We start from the raw sequence: 25,827 nt of genomic DNA, 5'->3' as shown, positions 1-25,827 counted from the left end.
AAAGAAAAAATAACTCAAACTACTAAAATCAACAAGTGCTAGCAGGCAAGAATTTAATGTTAAATTAACTTATGTCATTTCAGTTCCCGTTAATTTTGATCCCAATTTAGTATCTAGACCAACATAAAACTTTCTTCCTGGGGCTCACCACACATTCAACTTTCTGTGCCACTTAAAAGCAATCATATCACTTCATTTATTAAAATATATTCTCTTGGGTTTTGCACTGAAGGCTCCCTGGCTATGAGCCAGTAATGTTTGATTTATTGCCAATTGAAGTTTGGCACATACTACATATAATCCCGTAAAAAGGCAGACTCTAAAATAACTGAAAAACCTATGTGTTGTTGCTGGAGGAAAATAGCTACAACAGTTTCTTTTTGTGAGTAATAAATCGATAGTTCTGTCTATGGAATCAATTCATGTTTTAAGAGCACTATCATACCTTAAAAATAAGGCTGATGTTTTTGCCCATTGGATTAGCATTGATGAAAGTAATCTTCAATGGCAAAGCATTAGATGTAAAATATGAACATGCCTATAGGGAAAGAAAAACGGAAAACTAGTGAGCAAAATAAATCAACCCCCAACACCCCAAAAACAAACATTTTCCCCAAAATCATATCCCCTTGCAGACTTTGTTGTATGAACAAATGTAACACATATGAATAATTGTTATACTTTGGAACACAGAAACATACATATTTTTAAAAATTTAGTCTATCAACTGGAGCCTTTACTTTGAAACCAAGAAGCTAGCTTTTTGACAGATTACAAACCTTCAACTACGTTTTTTCTTCAATGAACTGTAGTGATATGTTTGAGGTTTAAATGAACTAGGCAGTGTATGAATATTGGCTTATGCTAGCTGGTCAGTAAATAAAAGTTAAAATTTTATTTTAAAAACTTTATTTCCTTTCCATTATGTCTACCTTGCAGAATACTTTAAGGAAAAATAGAGAGTTAAGAAAGACTTGGGTTCAAATCTAAGCTTTATAACTCATTTGCTGTAAAGTGGAGGTAGTAACCCCTCCCTCATACATCTTTGTGATAGATACATGAACTAATGGATATAAAATACCTTTTACAGGACCTGACACTAATCAGTTACTTTGAAAAATCCTTACATTTTTCTTTATCTTTTAGCTAATGAACATTTTCTTGTTTTTATATATAACAGTACAACATAGATTTTGTCTTCTCATTTCCTGTAATTACACATTCCATTTGCATTTTTGGCTTTGTGATATTGACTACTTTTCACTCTACTTTCCTTGTTGCCTGTTTTCCTTTTATTTTTTTACAACTGAGCATTGAAAAGCTGTATGTCTTTAGACTATTAGAGAGTTCATGATGACATTGAAGACAATATAAGAAAGGAAAAAGACTTGATGCTTTCAATTTATCAACTTAGTAAAATATGACATCAATGCATGTTGAAAGATCAGCTTGAACAATGTTATCTGCAAGAAGTCTGAAATTAGTAGAAGCTGAGAGAAAATATCTATTTCTTAACTGACCTATCGACACAGATCTAACCCAATATCTTAACTAAACATAAACCCTTGCTTACTGAATCATAAGCAAGAGTTTAAGAGATTGAAAATAGATTATTTCCTATTTTCAATTTGAAAATTCAAATTGATTCAGTAAGCAAGGGTTTGTTTAGTTAGAAATTGGGTTAGATTTGTGTTGATAGGTCAGTTAACGAGTAGATATTTTATATATAAATACAGATGTTTTATCTATAAATAAAAATAGATGTTTTATAGTTTTATGGGTGAGGATGCTTGTTAAGCGATAAAATTCTGTAGCAAAAGTCAGTTAATTAGGGATCACGTGACCATATATCATGGTATTGAATTAGCAAATTCTCTATTAGGCAAGAAATGAGTATAGATCAGTGGTTTTTAAATTCTGCTCATGGAATTTGCAGGGACCTCTTTGAGTTATCCCAAGTTCAGGGAGGCTAAAGGCAAGGCTTAGCCTATCTTTGTAACTATCACCCGGAGATATTCTGCTTTTATTGTTTCACATCTTGGTTTTCACATGCAGTAAATATTTGAGTAATTGTCAAAAACATGTATTCAACAACTAGTATGCACATTATATGCTAAAAAAGAAACACTATATCTACCCTCACAAAGCCTATTAAATTTGGTTTTATATATATGTATATATATATACACACGTGCGCACATCAACCCTAACAGCTTTCGCACAATCATTGCATTTATATATATACGTATATACATGCATATATGTACATATATAAATGCACACACATTAAGTTGAAAATAATTCACAAGGCAGTTTATCACCATTGAATGAAGTCACATTTTAAGAAAAAAATTTTCAGAGGTTAACTAGATCTTGAAGATTGTGAGGGACATAGATTAGCAAATAGGCAGAAACAAGGGTTTTCTAGATAGAAAAAGGCAAATGATAAGATATTAGATTAGAGTGATAGTTACAAAGTAGATTGGAATGCCCATAGATGTAAGAATTAGTCAGAGTCTTAGAGGAGGATTTTATGTAGATGGTATAATAAGATAGAAAAGCTGGAAGAAAGGAAGATATGATCTCTGTCCTTGAGAAGCACACATCAATGACAGAGATCTAAAAATTAGTTGAAAAAGAAACCAGTAAGTAAATGAAATATCTGGTCCTTGTTTTCCCTAAGTAGTGGGGAAGAATTGCATTCAGTTCTTCCCACTCTCCCACTTGGTCCATCCTTTAGTGATTTAAAAGAAAATAGGGAATGGCTCATTGTGATTAATGGTTTGTGGGTAGGGGTGGAAGGCAAAGGTTGAGAGTTTGTCTTATAAAGACAGTTTAGCTCAGACCTGAGCCCCTTGCTCGTTGACTTTGAGAGCCACGCTTTAAGAAACGAATTGAGCCAGACCTGAGTTCTTCTCCCCAGTATGGTTGACTGACGGTGACAGAAGCTGATTAAAGGCTTTCCCCTGCTCACTCCATTCATAGGGCTCTTTTCCAATGTGAACTTTCTGGTGCATGATCACTTGTGAGCTATAATGGCTCACACAATCATATAACAGCTTTCACACTGTCATTGCATTTATAAGATTTCTCCCCACAATGGGTTCGCTGATGTACCACAAGACTGGCACTATAACTGAATATCTTTCCATACTCATTATGTTTGTAGGGTCTCTCAACAGTGTGGATTCTCTCGTGTATAATGAGGCATGAGTTTTGACTACAGATTTCCATGCTTATCATATTTATAGGGCTTTTGGCATATGTGAACTCTCTGACACAGAATAAGACATTTACTCAGACCAAATGCCTTGTCACACTGCATTCAAAAGGTATGAATTTTCTCATAGTCAACAAATTAAGAGCTCTGATAGATGGTTTCTCCAAACTGCATCCATTTAAATAAGTTTTTTATATGACCCTCTGATGTCAAATAAGACATTTACTTTGAATGAAGGCCTTGCCATATTCATCATGCTTATAAGGATTCTCCCCAGTATGGATTATCCAGTAGTTGATAAGGTTTCTGTTGAAACAGAGAGATTTTCCATACTCATTTCAACTGTAAGATTTCTCACTTCTTTGTTCAATGGGACTGGAGGATAGATTAAAATGTTTCCCAAGATGCTGTCACCTGACCATGTCTGTCCTGTTCATTGTTGTACCCACAGGTGCCCAACCCTGTGCCAGGCATAGCTAGTCAGAGCAAATGGAACCAGAGGGTGGCTCTACTTGGGACAGTTTCTGCAGGAAAAGTACTGCTAACCGTAGGGTGCTGTAGGGAAGGAGTGTGGTCCCACCTGCATTACTAGGGGTGGTGACTCCTGGGCAGCTGACCCCTGGCCCAGCCGGTGCACCTGCACATGCCAAACTTATATGTAACTTTAAGTGAAAAAAACAAAAAAACAAAAACACGCTTCTCCTTTAAAACAACAAGCCAATAAAGCAAAAGCAAAAACAAACAAACAAACAAATAAACAAACAATGAAAAACACAAGGACTCAGTGATCCCTGTTGTTCTTTCTACATTAAGGTACAGTGTCCTTGAAATGCTGAGTTCCTACATATGCTCAGCATTAGTCAAGAATGCTGCTGATGATGAAAAAGTTGGGCAATTTTTTGAAAATTAGTAACGATTTGGATTTCAGCCCAGACAGACATATCTCAGTTTAAGGAATTTGAAGCCTTATTTTGTTATGTTTCAAAATATATTTATGAAATGTATCAAAAAATTTGCAGCGAGTCTTGTGGCAAAGTGATAAAGGTGATGGTATCAAGTTTTTAGCAAAACATTTTACATTCACGGTAATAATGGTCTAATTTTTCACCTAATTATTGGGTTTGTTTTCTTGACTGTCTTATGACTTCGGTTAAGTAACATTTATTGTCCATGCATGGTAGCTTAACCTCTTCACTTTTAAATCAAACATATTCATAATTTTCTCTGTTAGTGTTTTTGTACTCTTGGGCTTTTGAGAAGGAAGATAATAAAGCTTATCAGGAACAAGGGAGAAAGAATGATTCTAAGTCAGAGAAGGGTGACTGAAGAGGTACCTGCCATATGACAGAGGATTAGGAAGAGAAGGCTTAGGAAGTTGTGAGTCTGACAATGCCAAGATGGGCTTTCCAGGCGTGAGTAAAATCACAAACTATATGACACACTGACATATTAGAATCAATGAATTTTAAATTGAATCAAAATAGAAATGTTGTAGTTAATGATTAATGTTCGTGTACTAGGTATGGTTATGCACATAGTCTAAATAAACCACGAAATTATACCCAGCCTGCATGGGGTCACCAAATCAATCATTTCTAATGAGTCAAGAAATTAACCCAGTGATATGTTCCTCTATGTTCCTCTATTTTTTTTCACTGAATTGATGGATAGTTTGTTTCCAAATAAACAAACCATGTGATAAGGCCAATGTGACCCCAACTGGTCATAGTGTATCGAAGGGAAAACACAATGTAAATGGATTCAATTACTTTTTCCTTAAAATAACTGCAATGTCAGCTTATGAATTCTTTTTGCCATTTCAAACATATACAGTGAACTAAACTATACAAAACAGAAATATTCAATTGATCTGAGGAATAAGTTAACTTACATCATGATCAATCCCTTTTATACACAGGGCAGGGTTCAGAGGAAGATGACAAGTATTTACATCTTGAAAGAACTCTTCTAGTCTGCCAATTTCTTTCTTCAGTACCTCCTGTGAAAAATCATTAGAAAAAGGATTTAAGAAAATGTAAAGAACTTGACTTTTCCTTCAAGTTATAATTTTCTTCTATTGATTAAATGAATTCCTGAATTCAGGGTTGCACACTTGGATGACTTTGGGGTCAGGCAGGTGATGTATTCAGGCATGAGAAGACAGTGGGCTAAAGACAATAGGGCATGCTGGAGAAATGGGAAACTAAAGCATGCATGCTCTTTCTAAAGGACCTCAAATTCAACTAAAAATAAAAAACAGTCAAAGCACTGTACTGTTTAAACAAAACATAAAGGGTTGGACTTGACCTGCGTAGCCAACCCTGCTTTATGTAATTATTAACATGATCCTTTTCTGATAATTTTCTGAAATCTGAGTTTGTGACTCTCAAAATTACACTCAATAGTAATAGTGCATTTTACAAAAAAATTACATACAATAGTAACAACAATGACAAAAATCAATTGCGTAATGCTGTCAGAAATAATAATACGCAGGAACAAATAGTTTACTGGACGTCAATGAGCATATTTCTGATATTTCCTCCCTCCTACACTCCACTATACTCATGGCAGGTCAGATATCACAAACAACACCTTTAAATTGTGCATCCTATGACAAAAGAGATAGGAAATAATAACAATTCATCACAAAACAAACAAAGCTTCTTTCAGTCCACTTTCACATATACACAATGGAGTACTATCCAACCATAAAAAAGAATGAGATCCTGTCATTTGCAACAACATGGATGGAACTGGAGGTCATTATGTTATGTGACATAAGCCAGACACAGGAAGACAAATATCACATGTCCTCACTTAGCTGTGACAGTTGAAATTTAAAACAATTGAACTCATGGAGACAGAGTAGGAGGATGGTTACTAGAGGCTGAGAAGGGTCGTCAGTGCAGCAGGAGGCAGGGGGAATAGTTAATGGATACAAAAAAGTAGTTAGAAAGAGTAAATTAGAAAGACTTACTATTTGCTAGCATGAGGTAACTATGGTAGAAAATGTTTTTTGTGCATTTTAAAATTGAAAATTAAAAGAGAAACTTTTTGAGCCCAATGGAGAAGACAAGGATATCATATTAATAATGTTCACTCAGCTCTCAACAGTTTCTTAGCTTTTACTCCTGGCTTATTGGCAAATAATAGAATCCACAGCTCCCAGAATCCAGAAGAGCAAAGTGGAAAGACAAAAATTGCATTACAGCCCTCTGTGTGTGGTTGTTCTCCTTTGCCTCATCTATACTTGGGTTTGCCTGGTGGATATCATGGAGAGGAATCTATGCTCCCTTCATTTAAGTAAAATCTCTTCCCAGTTCATATAGTTATGCTTAATTAGCGCTTTTTTAAGTAGAAAAATAGCTATTAGTAACTTAAATTGTGAGAAATTATTATTTCTTAAATTGTGAGAAATTATAAATGCCTCTCCCACCTCTTCCTTTTCCTCTTCCTGTTTTCCTATGTAAAGAGATGTTATCACAAAAGCAGCCAGTCAAGGCAAGATAAATATATTTATCTGAGTGAATAATGTCAGTATCACTCTGGTACTTGAAGCAAATGATCAAAAAAAGTGCCAGAATTATTTAACTATAATGTACATCTTAAACATGTGAAGGATTTTAAAACGTAAGAGATAAAGACCAAACCTTCACACAAACTTCTGTAAATTTTAAATCAATTTATTTAACTTGCCATCAACTTTTTGTCTACCATTAGAAAATAATTAAAGAACTTATAGTAACATTTAAAAAAATCATAGAACTTATTTTTTTCTTTTTTGCATTGCTTATCGTGTTATATGCCTTAAGGCTCCACTGTGTACTGGAGTTTATATACCTCCCATTTAAGAATAAATTTATTTTCTATTTTCTCCCAGGAAGGTGAAGTAGCATAGTTTCTGGCACTTCTACTAAACGAAGAGACTTCCAGCAAGAAAAATCCTGGGCTGAGAAAGAATTCTGGGACACTTTGCCCACTACTATTTTTATATCATTTTGTTGAAAATTCTTGTTGATTTTAGATTATAAGTGGAGAGAAACTGAGTTCCTTTGAGGACAAAACTCATGTTTTGGTCATCTTTCTATCCTTAACCCCTAGTCTATAGTAGGTAGTTAATTATTATTGAATAATATTCTTAATACAATGAATGAATGTCCGCTCTCTCCCTGCATCTAGAATGTTGAACTTGAGAGAAACTACTTAATAGTGTGTATCAGTATAGGGAACTAGTGATGCAGATAATTAAAAAGAGCAAATATTCTTCCAAGAAAAATAATAGCCAGGTCCATTATTATAAACACTGAGAAGGAGGCACATATTTTGACTAGCATCCATAGGTCTTAGTATAAAAAGTATTACTATTCTTAAGGCCATTGATTTATTTCATTTAATTCAACTTATTTGTTGCGTGAAAAATGTTCTTTGCTGAGCAACAACAACAAAAGTGCCCTAAAACGTCTCCTCATGTATTTCTCCATGAGTCTGAATTGTGCCGCCATATTGACGCGACGACTTTATCAGGCTTGTTTAGTCAAACTGCGTATAAAGTTGGTCTTGTCTTTTCAGGTTCCGTTTGTGTGTCACATGGCTATTTAGGTCAAAAAACCATGTCCTGGTGATTGGCATTATCATTAACTTAAGAACAGTAGGTGGGGAAAAAAAAACTTGACTAAAGTAATTGATTTAAGTATCTTACATCTAAGCGTAGTCAAGGAATTTGCTTTGTAAACAATGAAATTAAAACTTAATTTAAACCAAAGTTAAAAAAATTACTACCTCAAGATTAATATCTCAAAAAAACTTGACTAAAGTAATTGATTTAAGTATCATATCTAAGTGTATTAAAGGAATTTGCTTTGTAAACAATGAAATTAAAACTTAATGTAAACCAAAGTTAAAAGAATTACTACCTGAAGATTAATATTTCAACAAACCTGTCTTTGATGGTCATTGGCAGACTTGACTTTTTCCCCAATATCTCCTAGAATTTTGATAAGTTTCTGCTCCTTGGAAAACTCATCAGTCAAGGCTTTACCTGCACAGAATTGGAGAGCAGCTAGTAGCTTCTGATACCAGCTTTTAAAATAAGCTTCATTTTCTGCATCCTTTAGCAGCCTGAAGGAAAGAGAGAGAAAAAAATTCTTGTATCTAAAGCTGATTTTTTTAACCACCTCCAGCCGGAACAATAAGTGCATTTCAAACTAATCTGTATTTGGTGGCTTTGGACAGTTTAACAGCCTAGAATGGAGAAAATGTTGTTTATTCATTGATAGTCATCAAGTTCCATCTGATAGTTAATGAGATTCCAAGAGTGAAGAATCAATAAGAGATCTGCTTTTCTTCATTTCAATTCACAACACATCTTTTCTTCTTTCAGTTCTCTTAATTCTAGTGTGTACTAAATCAGTTTAAAAATACTTAAAAAAAAATCGAGTACTTTTTAAAAGTATTTTTAAACAGATCTAGTACATAAATATAACTCTATGACTATCCAACTGCTACATACATGATAAAAAGAATAGTCATTTTGCACAGACAAAATCAATAATTTTTTACCAAAATAATTAAAGAAATAATATATTTTAAGGTTGAAGTTATAGGGACTATCAGAATTGTTTAGTTAATTTGTACATATAATACTCTTATTCCTTATTCTATTGAAATGAATTTGTTCTCTTATGAGCAATGTATTTGCTTCTCGGTGGTTCAAGGAGGAAAAACTCAGTTTGATTCCTTGCTCAAAATAAAACTGAGCAGGGGATAGTCACATCCTAAAACTGAGCAGGGAAGAGCGACCACATCCTTAAAAACATAAAAGCTGAGAAAACTCAGTGTATTCAGTTGTGATTATTTTCCTTGGAGAATATACCTCATTCAAACCCTGCATCCCTGCCAAGATTACATGTTCTCCTGGTGAGATGTGGTTCAAGATCCATGGCTTTTTACTTGACGTGTAAAGAGTTTGTTTTTGTACACTGAAGAATTGAAATCATAGAGTGCTGGAGATGAACACGAGAGGTCAATTATTCTATTCCTGTATTTTCGGGCACAGAAACTTTAAACGAGAAGAGAAATTAACATGCCCCTTAATTTTAAACAACTATGGAAAAGGTTGAACTGCGAAGTTTTGGTTGGAAGGTTACTCAGTTCTGTGTCAGTGACTTTCACTATAAGGAAGCAGTAAATCCTAAATATTGTAGTTTTTATCTATTGCCTCTGTCTATAAGATTGTAGAAAATAGCTGGCCACTCTTTTTTAAGGATTACAGAAATCCTTTTCAAAAGATGCCGTAACCTGGGAGAGGCAATATTGCTTATGCCAAAAATGTTTAAAAATAAAAAGTTTAAGGTCAAGGGACTGAGAAGTATCAAGTAAGACTTGCTATTAAAAGACTGGGCTTTTAAGATGCAGGCAATGTGATTTTGCACAAACTGTGAGGTAAATCTTAAAATGCCAGAGACCTGTTTACCCTAATGTCTGCAATATCCAGCTGTGATTCAATTTGGTATTATTTTGTACACATACCTTAATGCTTCATAAAGTGTAAGTTATGACAACATTAAAATGAGGATGAATGCATAAAATCTAGATGATTAAAGAAGATTTTGACAGTATTAAGTGTGGTAGGCAGTAAGGAAGAGGGAAAGAAACATAATCCAGGTGACTGAGCAAATTTTTTATAGGATGTCACGGAGGTATTTAAGTGAAGTGAATTATAGTGGACTCAGAGATACAGAGATAGTCACCAACCTCAGCTAGCATAGAATGGAGATTTTCTTGAAAATTAGAACTTTTCTACATTTCTTCATGCATGTAGTTGCTTCTGGTCACATGATGAGGGACTTGCTAGAGCCGCAGGAAAAGTACAAATAGTTCATATTCCATCAGTCTACCAGCAGGACAGAACAGAGTAATCACACCATCCCAGCCCTCTTTGCCTCATAAACTCCTTCAATCCAGGCCTTAATTTTAGTTTTCAACAGCAGGATATTGCACATCTCAGGGACTGTCCTAGAATTTTACTCACTTGTGTATTTTCTGTGGGTCAAGAGGGGAAACAACATCCAGTAACAGAAAAGAATTGAGCTACACGATAGAGATGAGTGATTTCAGATCACTCCAGGGCTTCCCCTTCCCATTTCATCTTGTGTATTTTGCTACTTTGTTTGGGCTGAGGTATGTGGGTCAGGAGACCGATTTTTAGTGAGCACAGGTGGATTCCAGAATATGACTTTTTCAAGTGTATTTAGGACTCTGGGACAAATAAAGACTGCAATTCAATACCTAAAATATAATTGTTAATTTTAAGATTTTAATAGTGTGGCTAAGAAATGAAAAGCATGCCTATTTAGCATTAGCAACTTTATTTTACCTCTCAGTAGCTAAGAGATTTATTTAGTATTTTCCTCAACTGAGGAACTTGATACATTATACAATCCTTGCAAAGATATTTTTTTCTGACTAGCCCATTTTTAGAATATTGATTTGCTCTTTCAGAAATAGCAGCACTATCTGTTGACTTTTGCATATAAAGAGCATTATATGGGGCAAGTCTGCAGATATGCACATTCCAATCAGTATTCTGCAATATATGTTTATCAATAAACTACTTTGTAACAACTCAAATATAAAACTATTCACAAAGGAAACGAGTTCAGAAAATGATTAAAACAATAACCTAGATGTTGTATATATTTTTAGAACACTTAAATTTATGACAGAAGCCCATAAGGCATGAAGCTGACTTGGTTTATACCCCTACCATAATTTATGAGGTTAATCATTCTCATAATTTCCAAAGCTGTCTCTTTGGAATGTTATATACTCATGATGTTCCCACTGTTCCCACACTGTGTGGTAGATTTCATTATTGTTCCCAGCTCCATGTTTTCTCCTCTGTAGAAGATTATACATCTAGACTCTTTGTCATGTGACTTCCGGTACCTTCCTGTAGGTAGAATTTACTTCTTTATCCCTTGTCAGGTTGGTCATGTGATTCGCTTTGGTCAACAGAATGTGACTGGATGCAACCTATACTCATGACCACGGAGATGCTTTACATGGGCTATTGTGATTTGGTCTGGCCTCTGGTTTGGTTTAATTTTGCTTCTGCTTTCTTCTGGGAGAACAGCATGTCCCTGTAAGGGGCTGTTCCTTTAGTCCTGGAATGAGAAGACAATGTGGAGCCAAGCTGAGCATTGATGCACAGAGTCAGGTGGAGCCAAGCAGGACGACAGCAAGTCTGCAGCCTGAGTCCGACATGAATGAGAAATAAACTTTGTTGCCATAAGCCACTGAAACTGTGGGGCTGTTTGTTGCTATGGTAAAAACTAATGAATATGCCAACTTTCTTTGTCTTTCTTTTCTTTTTCCACTTTTTTGTTTGAGTTGCCTTTAGAATGGAAAGCACATTTTTTAAACATTCTTGGAGGGTATCCCTGAGGATATTTTGGGGCAAATCTAATTACTGAAAATAAATAAAAGTCATCTGGAGCCAAGTCTGGTGAATTAGATGAATAGTCAATTTGAGTACAATATTTCAGATCAAAAAACTGTAAAAGTAATTAACATGTCTTTTTTCATGGATCATAAAAAGTCCCAAAAGGTATTCCAAAAATGATTTGATCCAGCTTATTTGGACATGTATATTCTGTGACATTGCTAAAATTTTATTGTTATTTTATTACTACTAACATACTTCTTGACTCATTTAAAAGTGTGAATAGGCCTATGTACCATCTGTTGCTTTGTCTAGCCACATGTCTGAGTATCTGATAGGAGATGCTCTCTGAGTGAAAATGTTGTAGTAATAAGTGGCAAACACAAACTTTTTTAGGGCTTACATAACACAGGGCGAAACAAAGGGTCTGATGGCTGAGGGCAGTGAAGGAGACGGTACATGTGGCTGTTCTTGGGAACTAAAAACTTCAGCTCTACCCTATTGGTAATATCTGAGGACTGAAATGGCCAATGGCTTTGGATGAGGAAGCATCTGTATTAGCATATTGAGTGTTCCTTTCCCTTGTTGCCCTGGAGTTGGCTACCAAGACCTAAGAGTGAAGAGATAATAGTTACCCTATATTTCAAAAGGGTGGCAAAAATTGACAACAAGAAGACAAAAACAAGTAAACGAAAAACCAATTGGGGGTCAGATAACTCTTTAAGGCTTATCAGGAAATGGATAAAATGGCTATGGTACAACAAGCATTATCTCCTCCATATATTTACAGTTGGGGGTGTTTGAGAGTCATGAGTCATTAGCCCAGTGAGGAGTAGAGTGAGTCCACAATGTCCACTTAACCTTTCCAAGTCCAGTGGGGAAGGAAGCTCAAATTGAGCCATTTATAGTGATTTGAGTGTATGCAGTAAGAGACTGTTACCCCAGTTTAGACTTCTGCTCTTAAAGAGAGTTTGTTGACTTTCCCCAGGCTTCTGTGAACATGAAGAAAAAGCAAGACCAGGATGGAGCAAAGGCGTGGCAAAGGAGCAGCCTGCATTCCTGCACCCCTGCAGTTTGACAAAACAGGGGTTTGTGGGGTGGATGTTACTCAAGGTTTAAATAAACTCATAAAAGGTAGTTATATGTGATCCACTCTTTGTATAGGTAGAGGTTGAGCCAGAGCCAGATCTCCTGGTGGGGAGGTTCTCCAAGGCGTCCCAAAGAACTCACCCATGGTAACCCCAAGGTAACCAGCTTTGACCGCGAAGCCACAGGGGCCTTGGTGGAAGATCTGAGCTCACAGAGAGGGGACTGCAATCGCTTGCCCTATCAAGTGTGAGGGTCACTTTTCTCTTTCTCTTTTCCTCCCGCTCATAGCTAAGAAAAGGTACAGCCAAAAGACAAAGAGAAGACGAGTGAAATAATAGATCATATCTTCTATTCCCAAGCTAGATCTTGGCTAGCACTGGAGTCTAGGGGTGCGAGGGTGGGAGGTGGATGGGGTGGGTGAGGTATCTGTCAAGTTAGAGGAGAAAATGAAGTTTTAAATTGGACAAGATGGGTTGAAGATTTTTTTGTTGTCTAAAAGTATATACAAGGAAACGATAGAATCTAGCCTGGTTTTAATTAGGGAATGTGAAAGGGAAAAGGTAGTATTTTTTAAATCGTTAAAAGTTTTGAGACGTACTATACTCAATCGGTTTAATAAAAACTAGCTGAGACAGTTAAAAACCTAACAGTCAGAAAGAAGTGCAGCTTCAGGAAATGTCCTGATTGCATTTCAGGCGAGAAAACCCTAAGATGCAGAATAAGGGAGATCTTATTCTGGGGCAGTAGGATTTTGGGGAACCTTGACCCAAAACTCTTGAGAGTTAGGCTGAGATCATTCTCTTTGCCTCTGTTTATTCCCTCGCCACCACTTACTGCTCCAGATCAGGGCTTATTTTGTTTGGTTTCATTTGTGGATGAGCATGGCTAAGCAATGAATTGTATTTTAAAAAAACCTTGTGTTTTTAGCAATAGGTTATTAACACTGCATATATATGAGTATATAGGTATATATTTATATCATAATTAGTTGTTTGTCATGATATTTAGTAAAATCCTTAACAGTTATGGTGAGTCACATATTTAATGATAAGCTTAAAATTAGTCATAGATGGTATCTGTTTGTCCAAACACCTACAATGACGAGTACTGTTACACAGCAGTGTTGCACTCAGGGTCAGCTGGTAGCTATGGAGGGAAAAAATTATGTTGAGCAGATAAGTTTCCCTGAAGTTTCCTGCACCTGTAATAAGAAATCAGAGCTCCTTGCATTCATCTCACAGAAAAACATGGTCAACCCAGGAGCCTGATGCAGGATACATGAGCCCCCAAATTGGGGTTTAATCTGGCAGGGATCTTGGCTTCACACAGGGAAGAAGTCAGGCCAGGTGCAGTGGCTTATGCCTGTAAACCTAGCACTTTGGGAGGCCGAGGTGGGCTGATCATGAGCTCAAGAGATCAAGACCATCCTGGCCAACATGGTGAAACGCTGTCTCTATTAAAAACACACAAAAAATTAGCTGGACGTGGTGGTGGGCACCTGTAGTCCAAGCTACTCAGGAGGCTGAGGCAGGAGAATTGTTTGAGCCTGGGAGACAGAGGTTGCAGTGAGCCGAGATTGTGCCACTGCACTCCAGTCTGGTGATAGAGTGAGATTCTGTCTCAAAAAAAAAAAAAAAAAAAAAAAAATTCAAGGGTGACCCAGAGGTGTTAGCAACTTTTATTGAAGCAGCAATGTAGAGCAACAGCAGAGGTATTGCTCCTTGCAGAGCAGGGCTACTCGTACTCAGTGAGCCCAGAGTAGCAGCTCAGGGGCAGTTTTGCAGTCGTATTTATACCCCCTTTTAATTATACGCAAATTAAGGGGTGAATTATGCAGAAATTTTTAGAAGTGCTATGATCACTTTCAGGCCATTGGGTTGTTGCCATGGAAAGGAGCAGTAACATTTGGGTGTTGTCATGGCCATGGCAAATTGACATGGCACACACAATTACAGAAAGCTTCTTCTGCCTCATTCTTGTTTTAGCTAGTCCTCAACTTGGTCCAATGTCTGAGCCCCACCTCTGGAGTTAAGTCTTGCCTCCTACCTCAAGCCTACATATAAATACATAAAACTCCTTCCAGCCTACTCATATGTTAACATGTAACATATGGTCACATGTTCCAGCCCACTCTCATGTTAACATGTAACATGTAACATGTTCACATGTTAAATTTATCAAACAATGGGGTTTAAGAGAAGGGACTGTCCTCTTTGCATTACAAAATACACTTACTGCTTTAGTGTAAAGTTATTTTATTTATCATTTTTCTAAATTAAGCACTCTGCTGTGAATAGCTTAATAGTAACCCCCCTCTCCCTCCACCACTACCCTGCATATATGCTTGTTAATTATATAAACAGAAGAAACAGGCAGAATTTCAGCCCTGGGCACACTTTGGAAGACACAGCTATCTATGAGGCCCTTCTGTATCCCACCTCCCTTTTTGCTCATTCTGGTTTTCTCCTTTCCTGATCCCCAAGAAAACCTTAGCTCCAGCCACTTTTCCTTTGTCAAAATCTTCACCTTGTTCTGTTCTCTTCTGTGGCATCCTGAGCTTCCAAATAGTCCCTGTCCTCCCCACTCCAGCTGAACACATTCCCTGAGTGTAATTTTACTCATATTCTCAGTGGAAGAATATTACAAGAGCATGGAACCGAACAATACTTTGAGGTAATTTCTCCCACCCTTACATTTATTAGGTGAGGACACTGAGTGATAGAGAAACTTGGCCAAAGACTTGGACAAGAGCCTAGCGTTCTGGACAACTCAGGGCTCCTTGCAAAGCACCATATTCTGTATTCTAAAATCCACTGAAACATGATTTGAAAGACTGTTTTCTACTTTCACCAACTCTGGCAAGAACCTGCATGCTTTGGTTCTTCACCTTCCTCCTCTGTCAAATGTTGGCATTGGTGAGGTTTAGTAAGCTGCCTTCCAGTTCCAGGGCTCTGTAATTTTATTCTTTTATGAAGTTATCAAGCATTTACTCTGTGCCAGGTGTTTCCGAGCATTTTGCATGGCTGTTTTAGTCACTCCTTACCTCAGCTCCAGGTCATCTGATTTCCTCCTTCTCACAGATGAGGATACTGTGATTCATGGAGGTGGAATAAATTGCCCAAAGTCATCCACCCAGTGGAATGGGGATTCAGATCCAAGCGTGTCTGACTCCTCAGCCCTTGCTCTTCAGCCTTGTGCTGTGCCACCTCCTGATGTCTTAACATGGATACCAGCTGAGGGGTTAGCCCGAGACTCATGCAATCGAGGAATTATCTTCTGCCACCTTCCTGCCCTGTTTTTCTTTCATCTTTTTCTCTTGCTTCCTGGTTCCTAACACTTGGAAGTCTCATGTTCTCCAGGTTGCCTTCTTTCTTTCCAAAGGCTTCATTCCAACTTTATATGTATGTATGTGTGTGTGTGTGTATGTGTGTATGTGTGTGTGTATTTTATACATACATACGTTGATATATTTATATATATGTATATATGTATAATATATGTATGTGTGTGTATGTGTATATGTGTGTGTGTGTGTGTGTGTGTATATGTATTTTTTTGAGACAGGATCTCACTCTGTTACCCACACTGGAGTGCACTGGTGTGATCATGGCTAACTGCAGCCTTTACTTCATAGGCTCAACTGAACCTCCCACCTCAACCTCCTGAGTAACTGGGACCACAGGCATGCACTACCATGTCTGGCTAATTTTTAAATTTTTTGTAGAGGTAGGGTCTCCCTATGTTCCCCAGGCTGGTGTGGAACTCTTGGGCTCAAACAATCTGGCGTTGGCCTCCCAAAGTGTTAGGATTTCAGGCATGAGCCACCATGCCCAGCCTTAAATATAACTTTGTGTGAAATACTGATAAGCAGGGACACTTTTCTCTCCCTTACACAGCCTACAAAAATAATAGAATTGTGGAATCTGTTCTGATGATGCAAATCATACACCTGACTCACTTCTCCTCACCCCTTCTTCACTTGAGAAAGTGGGACTAACATCACAGTTTCAAAGGGTCTGGCTTCCTTGGTTTATTTAGACAAATGGCAGTGGGTGGCATTGGGAGAGTAGATGGGAGAAGAGGCCACATTGAAAGTAACACCCTGATTGCATTTGGGAACCTAAGAATCCTGATGAACTGTGCACATTCAACAGATGTGCTTGAACTACCCCATGTTAATTGGGCCTGGGGTTCAAAATAACTCAAAATGTAGCAGAAAAGAAATGGGAAGTCTCTAACATCAGCACATGTGCCGTAATAAAATACATTTTGCTTGACATATAATTAATGCTGGAATCCATGCTCATGGAATTTTAAGTTAGTTCAATAGGTGTCTACAGTTTTCCTTGCTCTTTGAAAATGTGGTTCTGAACTCAGTGCCCAACTCAGTCCTTTTTTAAATAAAATTCGATTTTTTTCTTTTAAATATCTGTATAGTTACTTTAAAGGCAATGTAAGCATCTTTTTCATAAAGTTTCCTCAACAAAATTTCTTTTAACAGCAAGGCAATTCCTTTGCTATATGAATGTTTCATAAGAATAGCAAACTAATAATAAAATTCTCCTTTACCCCTGAGCCTTTTGTTCTTGCACAGCCCTCTGGTGAAAGCTGGATAATCATCATATTGCGCAGTGAACAATTCATGTGTTTGAACACAGCTGGAGACGCAGGTTTATAGGTGCAAGCCGAAGCTGGCTTTGAAATACCTAGTTTTCCTGGAACCTCAGCTTCAAATCACAGCTGGAGCAGGTGCTTCTCCCTTCATTCTTCAGAGTTACAAACAGTGAGGCTCATTCTGTAAAGGTATTAAAGGTTCCCTGGGACATTATCCATAAGATCTGGAGTTGTGTTTGATGTCCTGAGAAAATGTCTGCAACATTCTCGTTCATTGTCATGAGAGAACTTGTCCTCTGAAGTTGGCTGGTACCATTTAATCCCATTCATTTTGGAAACTCAGTGAGAAATTAGTGTTGTTCTTTGAGGCCTCCACAACCTACTTGGCTAATTTTCTGTTGACTTATGTTGTGTAATTTACCTATCCTTGTGCTAATTTTCTGTTGACTTGTGTTATGCTGTTGTTGCTATTGTTGTTCAGGTTGTACCTTATAGGCAGGGATACTTGTCCTGTTCACTCTATCACTTCATTTCAAATGCTCTCTCTGTAACTGCACAAGCAATTTAACAGTTCCAGCCTTTCCATTTGTAAAATGTGGTAATCACGTCTGTCCTGTCATTTAATCAATGCTTTTGTTTTGGACTGAATTATGTCCTCTCCCAAAACTCATATGCCAAAGCCCTAACTCCCAAGGTGACTGAATGTAGAGACAGGGCCTTTAAGAAGGCAATTAAGGCTAAATGAGGTCATAAGATTGGGGGCCTAATCCCATAGGGCTGGTGTCCTCATGAGCACTGGGAGAGAGCAGGAGAGCACATGCGCACAGAGAAAGGCTATGTGAGGACGCAAGGAGAAAGTGTCTGTCTACAAGCCAGGAAAGAGAGGCCTCATCAGAAAGCAAGCTTGCTGGCACCTTGATCTTGAAATTCCAGCTTCCAGAACTGTGAGAAAATACATTTCTGTTGTTTCAGTCACCCAATCTGTGGTATTCTAGGAAACCCTAGCAGACTGATACAGTTTCCAACTTAGAACTCTTTTTTTTTTTTTTTTTCAATCCAGGCTATGTTCATCTATTTATAAGATAGCACAGTTAAATTTTCCTAAGGCATTTTAACCTTAACATGTCTGATTTCATCATCATTCTCCCCAATACCTGCTTCTTCACCTGAATTACTTTTCTCCATGAATAGGATGGCTAGCCTTCCATCACCCTAACTAAAAATGAGGCCGTTATCCTTGGCACTTCTCTCACCTTCATCCCCAACATCAAGTTTTCTACCATGTCCTATTATGTTTACCTTCAAAATAGCTCTCAAATCTAGTTTCTTCTTTCTGTCCTTGCTGACAGAGTTTAACTGAGGCCTTCATTTCTGGTACTCAGTTTTCCCGTTACCTGTGAATTTTTTCCCACCCTCCCTTCCTTTTTTACTTAGTCTAATGAAATCTAATTCTAGGGATTAAAATAACCTAGGCTTCGGGATAAAATAGAAAATCCTTAGTATAACAAACAGAGCACTTCATGATTTGTCTCTCTCTGGTCTTTAAGTCTTGTCTCTTATTTCCAATCATGTTCTTCCACCCCAAACATAAAGTGCTACCTTTGGTAACTTGAATCTTCTCAGCTTTCTCAAGCTATAATGCTTTTGTCTTCCCCCATCCTCTGTGTCTGAAATGATGCGTCCATACAACATCTGTGTATCTTTTAATGTTCAACTTAGCACATTTTCTAAAAAAAGCTTCCTTAGATTTCAGGCTTGGGCAGGTACGCATTATCCACCCCTGTACGGGTGAAGTACTCTCCTCTCTTCATTGTTCTTATTAACAGTTATTTTGTGTTTTTTAAAAATTGTGTTTTAATTTTTTTAAAACGTCTTTCTCCTACTAGACTTTAAATTCTTTCAGGACAGGACTGTAGCTTTATACCCTTGTGGCTCAATGGTTTCTCCTTGTGACAGAGTAGGCAGTTAATATTTCTTGAATAAATGAATTAAATACTACTAAATAAATAAACCCCATCTTCCTAAAATTTCTTTTATTTATTGATTGAAATTTTGGAATATGAGTCCCAACTAACCTAGTAATAGCTTGGGAATTATAGAATTCTAAGAAATTACATTTTCACATGCTATTTCCTTTAATCTCCGAAGAGTTTGCATATTATACATACATGCATATACTTAAAATCTATTTATTAATGTAGACATTAATTACAAACTGATTAAAATTAATTTATATTTGAGAATTTTGAAAGACTCCAAGAGAATACTAGAGTTTCTCTATCATATCGTGATTTGAGGATTCAGATCAAGGGGAAAAATTTGGTGGAAGTATTACTGTTTAAAAATCATTGCATAACTAAGTTAACTTAGTTGTTGAACCCCCATCATTGGTAAAGTTGCATTAGCTAAGAATCATCCCACAAAGTACTTTTCTATCTGATACGCTATGTCATTTTAGAATTGGACATTTTTCATATCGGGGGAATAAATTATAAATGTAAGAAAAAAATGTGTGTGTGTGTATGTCTGTGTGTGTGTGTGTATGTGTTTGTGTGTGTGTGTGTGTGTGTGTTGGGGTGGGAGGGTGAGATTGAGAGAGAGATTCTATTTAGTTAAGTAATTCAAGCATTTATCTGTAAAGAATTTTCAAAAGCCTGTTGTAAGAAGTTTAGAAATCTGCTACTAACAATGTTGGTGCAAAAAAAAGTCAGACTCTAAAACCCAGTCTTATTTAAGATATAAGCAATTATAGCAATAACCCAAAAAGGTGGCAATATCTACCAAAGTTAAAATAGCCTGTAACAATCTATGGGTGGCTTTTATTCCTATTGTTATTTTCATTTTTGCTCCTCTTTAGAAAAAAGTCTTTTCACATTGGACCATTAGGTTCTTGTGTTCTTATGAGATTCTCCCTTGATAATTATCCTTTAAGAAAAGTTTTAAGAGCTTTGCCTTAATGAGACTCTTCTTTGTCTCTGAAATCATCAGTAGAGGTTGGATGATCGTGCTTAAAGGGCAGATAACTGAAATTGCTTTGGAATTAATTGGTTAGCAATTTTCTTTGTTTCTGACCAGAAAAAAAGAACAAGTATTTACTGTTCACATTTCTTAGAAAATGGCATTAACTCAACCAGAATTTAAAAATCATTCATTTGAATTATGAATCAAATATTTACATGCTCTATCTTTAGAAGGATTCTAATACTGTTCCTAAAATAGTATTTTCCTCTATGTTGGACAAATTCGATAATGCTTAACTCATCTTCTTATTTTTATGCTTTACTTTTTTTCTTGTTTTCTTGATTTCAATTAGCAACAGCAGAAACTAACTGGCTTATTGTAGTGCTTTTCTAATTACTTTGTAATGATTTTTTATTTTCACAAATTGGGAAAATAGAGTAATGAGATGGTACATTTTTGATGAATTTCGCTTGTTTTCTTTCCCGAGAATTCTGGAAAGGTATAAATAGACAGGGAATTCAGCAAGAGAAAGTCTCCTGTTTTTACATGGTAAATTCTGCTTCAGGACATCTCATTACCAGTTCTGTTTCTCTTTCTTGGACTGGTAATGCCTGTGTCAATTAAAAAATTCTAGTATCAGTTTTAAGGCCTTGAAATATAGGCAAAGAACAGGCTAAGGAGTTGGCTATATCTGAGTTGGAAACATGGTTGGACCATTTAAAGGCTGTGTGACTTTTGGTCTCTGACTTAACTTCTCTGAGTCTCAATAGTACCTAATGATACTCAATTGACAAGGTTGCTGTGATAATTAAATGATGTAATTTAGAACAGTACCTAATGAATGTGTGATATTAATATCTGCTCAGTGATAATAGTTGTTGTTCTTGGTATTCACAAAAATAGGCAGTTTGAATACTAGCTCAGATTGTTCCAGATTTCATAAATATTTTTGGTGTGTGACTCATTTTACCAAAAATGTTTTGCCAATATTTTTGAAATATATTTGGCAAACATGAAACCCAATGAAAAACTTCAACTTCCCTCAATCCAAGTACCTGCTAAATTAAAAGTATTACTTATTTTATACTATTTAGCCCACATGCTCAGTTTGACACAAACAATTAAGAAAAATGGGAGAGCACTTTCTCAACTGTTTAAGACCAAACTGGTTTCAAGGATATTCAAGTCTCGTACCTTCAGTTAGTTTCATGTCATTGTCAAAAGCATCAGTGAAACAACTACTGTAATAAAAATTAGAATAAATGTATAATAATCATAACAACAATAGTAGTAATTGAAGTCAAGTTGCCACTGTAAGAACAGAAATAGGATGAATTCAGCAGGCACTCTACTGCAAGGTTACTCTTACTAAGATCAAAGATAGCTGAGCATTTTTCTTAGTTTCTCAACAAGTACCGAATAGCTGCTCTAGATACATTATTTCTACTTGATCCTTATCACTGGGTGGGTGTTTCAATATTTGATCTGAATTGGGCAAGCAGGCAAAGAAGTAGCAGACCTGAGCACCAGCCGGAAATCAACAATGGGTACTTCGGTACCGTATAAAAGGTCCACAGACTGGTCCAGATACACAGGGCACTTTTGTCTTTTGATAAGACACATGTGCTATCACTTCTAGGTTAAAGTTTATGCAGTATCAGAGAAGATAATTATTTCTTTCAGTATTTTTCCAAGCATGTGAAATTAAACAACAACAATAACAAAAACAAACCTACAAACATCATCTGTAAATCAGACCTGGACTCTGGACAGATTTATGGAAATAATCTAGTTTAGAAGTTTCTTTAAAACATCGTAAAAGCAGTACACATTTTTAAAGCAAAATCTTACTTAGAACCATCTTCCTTCCTCAACATGCACCCCCAGGAAAAAAACATAAAAAATGATTTGCCCTACTGAGAGGGCAGTAGGCAGCCTAGACCGCTGCTTGTTTTGGTTTCCCCTTTCACACTCTGAGAGAGCTCTAATGAACCTTGTGATTTGGAGAAACACACATTTTTAAAAAACATTGAATAGGCTGCGTGCAATGGCTCATGCCTGTAATCCTAGTACTTTTGGAGGGTGAGGTGGGTGGGTCACCAGAGGTCGGGAGTTTGTGACCAGCCTGGCCCACATGGTACTCGGGAAGCTGAGGTGGGAGAATCGCTTGAACCTAGGAGGTGGAGGTTGCGGTGAGCCGAGATCACGCCACTATACTCCAGTCTGGGTGACAGAGTGAGACACTGTTCCAAATAATAATAATAATAATAATAATAATAATAATAATAAATTGGAATAGATAAACTTTTCTATTTTTAGAGGGGCAACAATTGAAGCCAAGAGAGAAAAAATTATTTGCTCTAGTTCAGGCAAGTATTTTATGTATTTATTCAATGAATGTGTATAATACTAAATGCCTACACAAACCCTGATGATACGGGGGAGTGACTAAGACTCTGCTAATCATGAAGGTGATCGTGACGACCAGAGCTCATGTGGTCACAGAGCTCACATTATAGTTGGGAGTAGTGAGTGGGAGACAGCAAACATACAAAAATGAATAAGCAGACAAGTTAAAAATGTGATATTACATGATTGGGACAGGATCTTTAGGGAGCTGATAAGTACAGCCAGTTAAAGAATTTCTTTGGACACAAATCCAGAGTCCAGAAAATACTAATAAAATATTTATATATGTTTTCTTTCTAAGATGTGATGATTTTAACATAAAGAAAAGTTAAGCAAAAGTGAAAGAATTATAAATGTATCATTATAATCACTTCTTGAATTAATTGAATTTCTGCTTAATCTGTTTCTTCTTTTCCTAATTTTATATATTTGAACGTATTTTTGAATCAAGAAAAGCAGAAAGTCCTTTCAAATTTGAAGATACAAAGAAATCGAATTTAGTTTCTATTTTGGATAAGATAGGTGACTGAGAAAGTTCAGCGTAGTAGTTTAAAATAATAGAACGAAATTTCTTACAGCCTACTAAGAGTAGTCCATTCTGATTTTTTATTTTTATTCTTATTTTTTTGCATTCTCTTCTTCTTTTTTATTATTATTATTATACTTTAAGTTCTAGGGTACATGTGCATAATGTGCAGGTTTGTTACATATGTATACTTGTGCCATGTTGGTGTGCTGCACCCATTAACTTGTCAGTACCCATCAACTTGTCATTTACATCAGGTAAAACTCAGAATGCAATCCCTACCCCTCCTCCCTCCCCATAATAGGCCCTGGTGTGTGATGTTCCCCTTCCTGAGTCCAAGTGATCTCATTGTTCAGTTCCCACCTATGAGTGAGAACATATGGTGTTTGGTTTTCTGTTCTTGTGATAGTTTGCTGAGAATGATGGTTTCCAGCTGCATCCATGTCCCTACAAAGGACACAAACTCATCCTTTTTTATGGCTGCATAGTATTCCATGGTATATATATGCCACATTTTCTTAATCCAGTCTGTCACTGATGGACATTTGGGTTGATTCCAAGTCTTTGCTGTTGTGAATAGTGCCGCAATAAACATACGTGTGCATGTGTCTTTATAGCAGCATGATTTATAATCCTTTGGCTATATCCCCAGTAATGGGATGGCTGGGTCATATGGTACTTCTAATTCTAGATCCTTGAGGAATCACCATACTGTTTTCCATAATGGTTGAACTAGTTTACAATCCCACCAACAGTGTAAAAGTGTTCTTATTTCTCCGCATTCTCTCCAGCACCTGTTGTTTCCTGACTTTTTAATGATCGCCATTCAAACTGGTGTGAGATGGTATCTCATTGTGGTTTTGATTTGCATTTCTCTGATGGCCAGTGATGACAAGCATTTTTTCATGTGTCTGTTGGCTGTACACATGTCTTCTTTTGAGAAATGTCTGTTTATATCCCTTGCCCACTTTTTGATGGGGTTGTTTGTTTGTTTCTTGTAAATTTGTTTGAGTTCTTTGTAGGTTCTGGATATTAGCCATTTGTCAGATGAGTAGATTGCAAAGATTTTCTCCCACTCTGTAGGTTGCCTGTTCACTCTGATGGTAGTTTCTTTTGCTGTGCAGAAGCTCTTTAGTTTAATGAGATCCCATTTGTCAATTTTGGCTTTTGCTGCCGTTGCTTTTGGTGTTTTAGACAGGAAGTCCTTGCCCATGCCTATGTCCTGAATGGTATTACCTAGGTTTTCTTCTAGGGTTTTTATGGTATTAGGTCTAACATTTAAGTCTCTAATCCATCTTGAATTGATTTTCGTATAAGGAGTAAGGAAAGGATCGAGTTTCAGCTTTCTACTTATGGCTGGCCAATATTCCCAGCACCATTTATTAAATAGGGAATCTCTTCCCCATTTCTTGTTTTTCTCAGGTTTGTCAAAGATCAGATGGATGTAGATGTGTGGTATTATTTCTGAGGACTCCGTTCTGTTCCATTGGTCTATATCTCTGTTTTGGTACCAGTACCATGCTGTTTTGGTTACTGTAGCCTTGTCGTATAGTTTGAAGTCAGGTAGCGTGATGCCTCCAGCTTTGTTCTTTTGACTTAGGATTGTCTTGGCAATGCGGGCTCTTTTTTGGTTCCATATGAACTTTAAAGCAGTTTTTTCCAATTCTGTGAAGAAACTCATTGGTAGCTTGATGGGGATGGCACTGAATCTATAAATTACCTTGGGCAGTATGGCCATTTTCACGATATTAATTCTTCCTATCCATGAACATGGCATGTTCTTCCATTTGTTTGTGTCTTCTTTTATTTTACTGAGCAGTAGTTTGTAGTTCTCCTTGAAGAGGTCCTTTACATCCCTTGTAAGTTGGATCCCTAGGTATTTTATTCTCTTTGAAGAAATTGTGAATGGAAGTTCATTCCTGATTTGGCTCTCTGTCTGTTACTGGAATATAAGAATGCTTGTGATTTTTGCACATTGATTTTGTATCCTGAGACTTTGCTGAAGTTGCTTATCAGCTTAAGGAGATTTGGGCTGAGATGATGGGGTTTTCTAAATATACAATCATGTCATCTGCAAACAAGGACAATTTGACTTCTTCTTTTCCTAATTGAATACTCTTTATTTCTTTCTCTTCCCTGATTGCCCTAGCCAGAACTTCCAACACTATGTTGAATAGGAGTGGTGAGAGAGGGCATCCCTGTCTTGTGCCAGTTTTCAAAGGGAATGCTTCCTGTTTTTGCCCATTCAGTATGATATTGGCTGTGGGTTTGTCATAAATAGCTCTTATTATTTTGAGATACGTTCCATCAATACCGAATTTATTGAGAGTTTTTAGCATGAAGGGCTGTTGAATTTTGTCAAACGCCTTTTCTGCATCTATTGAGATAATCATGTGGTTTTTGTCTTTGGTTCTGTTTATATGCTGGATTACATTTATTGATTTGCGTATGTTGAACCAGCCTTGCTTCCCAGGGATGAAGCCCACTTGATCATGGTGGATAAGCTTTTTAATGTGCTGCTGGATCCGGTTTGCCAGTATTTTATTGAGGATTTTTGCATCG

General features: G+C 36.8%; 1 protein-coding gene across 1 annotated transcript in view; it reads right to left on the bottom strand.

Moving 5' to 3' along the window:
• The window catches only part of PIK3C2G (phosphatidylinositol-4-phosphate 3-kinase catalytic subunit type 2 gamma), a 383,353-nt gene that overhangs the window by 163,340 nt on the left and 194,186 nt on the right, over positions 1 to 25,827 (bottom strand). The window contains 3 exon segments of the mRNA XM_007967793.3: positions 446 to 538; positions 5,112 to 5,219; positions 8,161 to 8,341. Coding sequence (XP_007965984.3) covers positions 446 to 538; positions 5,112 to 5,219; positions 8,161 to 8,341 — 382 coding nt within the window.

The sequence above is a fragment of the Chlorocebus sabaeus genome, chromosome 11, assembly GCF_047675955.1.
Source record: "Chlorocebus sabaeus isolate Y175 chromosome 11, mChlSab1.0.hap1, whole genome shotgun sequence".
Lineage (NCBI taxonomy): Eukaryota > Metazoa > Chordata > Mammalia > Primates > Cercopithecidae > Chlorocebus > Chlorocebus sabaeus.
This window is presented reverse-complemented; position numbering and strand designations above follow the sequence as displayed.